The sequence below is a fragment of the Vollenhovia emeryi genome, unplaced genomic scaffold (assembly GCF_000949405.1).
Source record: "Vollenhovia emeryi isolate VEMERY1.0 unplaced genomic scaffold, V.emery_V1.0 DF947526.1, whole genome shotgun sequence".
NCBI lineage: Eukaryota > Metazoa > Arthropoda > Insecta > Hymenoptera > Formicidae > Vollenhovia > Vollenhovia emeryi.
The window spans coordinates 1-1658 of NW_011958840.1; the positions used below are offsets into that span (position 1 = coordinate 1).

The 1658-nt window shown below is 34.1% G+C and overlaps 2 protein-coding genes across 2 annotated transcripts; both read right to left on the reverse strand.

Annotated features, from left to right (window-relative positions):
• Positions 1 to 321: 321 nt before the first annotated feature.
• Positions 322 to 1650, reverse strand: LOC105558032 (putative nuclease HARBI1). The gene is made up of 2 exons (XM_012005522.1): positions 1145 to 1650; positions 322 to 1072 (listed from the first exon to the last, which is right to left on the reverse strand). Exons 1-2 carry the CDS (start codon positions 1490 to 1492, stop codon positions 869 to 871), a joined length of 552 nt encoding a protein of 183 aa, XP_011860912.1. The 5' UTR covers positions 1493 to 1650; the 3' UTR covers positions 322 to 868.
• Positions 401 to 796, reverse strand: LOC105558043 (the record flags this gene model as incomplete). The annotated part of the gene is made up of 1 exon (XM_012005533.1): positions 401 to 796. A coding segment is annotated over exon 1 (396 nt), but the record flags the coding sequence as incomplete, so codon positions are not given.
• Positions 1651 to 1658: the final 8 nt, after the last annotated feature.

The window sequence follows — 1658 nt, forward strand, 5'->3', positions numbered from 1 at the left end:
AAAAAAATCATTTTGTAGGTAAAATGTCGTAGATTGTGGAACTTGTATCAAATTTGTCGAGAGAAATTTTTTTATCGAGCTACAGTGTGTCAAAAATACGTAATTTTAAGGAACAAAACAATGTATTCTTTTTTAAAGTACAGAACGAGGAAGATGAATATATCGAAATATATCATTGACAGAGTTTTAAAGTTGAAACTTCAAGCTTTAAAATGCTTTTTTAATTTTGTGTCTACGATTATTTTTCGCCGAGTTTCAGTGGTTTGAAAATAGCCCAATTTTTAGGGTATGAAAAGTGTTCCCTATTTTTTTTTTGAGTAGTGTATTTAATATTTCTTTGTAAACGTTTTGATCACATATTTATTATATTAGCCACTATTTAAAAATCGTTATTAATAACCTTATCCCATTGCCACGGTAACGCGCCAATTTCATTGAAAAAGTCTGCAAAGTCTTCTCTAATTTTTTTAGCTTCAACAGGATTTGAAGAGCGATTTATCGATATATTTCTCATGCCGTTAGAAATTACTGCACGATCTTGTGTACTAAAATTTGAATATTGTTTCTGTGTTACATGCAAATTTCTTTCGGTAGACATTACAAAATTGTGCAAAACAACTGTTGCCTGAATAATTTTTCGAACTGTGGGCAAAGATGCAATTATAGGTTTACCGTATATTCTCCATCTAGCAGCAAGTATTCCAAATGCGCATTCTATTGATCGTCTAGCATAACTCAATCTATAATTGAATACTTTTTTTCTCATATCAAGATTCTTTCGCGGATACGGCCTCATTATAAACGTGGTTAGTGGGAATGCTTCATCCGCGACTAATACATATGGTAATTTTATAATACTATTCATAACTTATTTCGCCGCAGGTATTTGAAGCGATCCATTGCAAAATCGCTTATTCACCTCGCTATTTTGAAATATTGTACTATCACATTGTCTTCCTTCACCACCGATATCCACAACAATGAAACAGCTATTAGCATCGCATATACCAAGAAGAATGAGACTGTGTTGTCCTTTATAGTTATAGTACGTCGAACCACTGTTTGGTGGTGCCTACGAAATAGGAAATACAAATCATAATAAAAAATGTATACAACTCACATGTCTTTAAGCAAGTTTCTTTACCTGTATAACAACATGTTTTCCATCACAGGCGCCAATACAGTTGTTAAAATGGCAAATATTTTCAAAATTTTCTGCGATATCCAGCCAATTAGTTGTACTTGGTTGTGGAAATACTTTAGCTTTAAGAGAATTCCAAATTGCAGCGCAAGTTTCTGAGACAATTTTTGAAATAGTATTGTGTGCAATGCGAAAAGCATATGATATGGAGACCATGCTGTCTCCAGAAGCCAGATATCGCAAGGTTACTTGCAAACGAGTGCGTGCAGATATTGGTGTGCGAAGAACGATTTTTTTTGTAATGTCTGGTTCTATGGTACTTAGTAGTTGTTCAAACGTTTCAAACGACATCCGGAAATATCAGGCAACCAAGAAAGTTCGTGCGGTTTTTAAAACTGCCGCTACTTTTCGTGCTGTAATAATCCTATCTACCGCTAAGGGTACATATATTAAACATTTTCTGAAAGTTTATTTATCGGCACGTCGGCCAACGTAGAGAACAGGTCGCATTTTACAA

Coding starts and splice junctions, on each gene's coding strand:
- LOC105558032 (XM_012005522.1), bottom strand. CDS start 1,492: ATGTCGTTTGAAACGTTTGAACAACTACTAAGTACCATAGAACCAGAC. Junction 1,073..1,144: donor GAAAACATGTTGTTATACAG/GTAAAGAAACTT, acceptor CCTATTTCGTAG/GCACCACCAAACAGTGGTTC.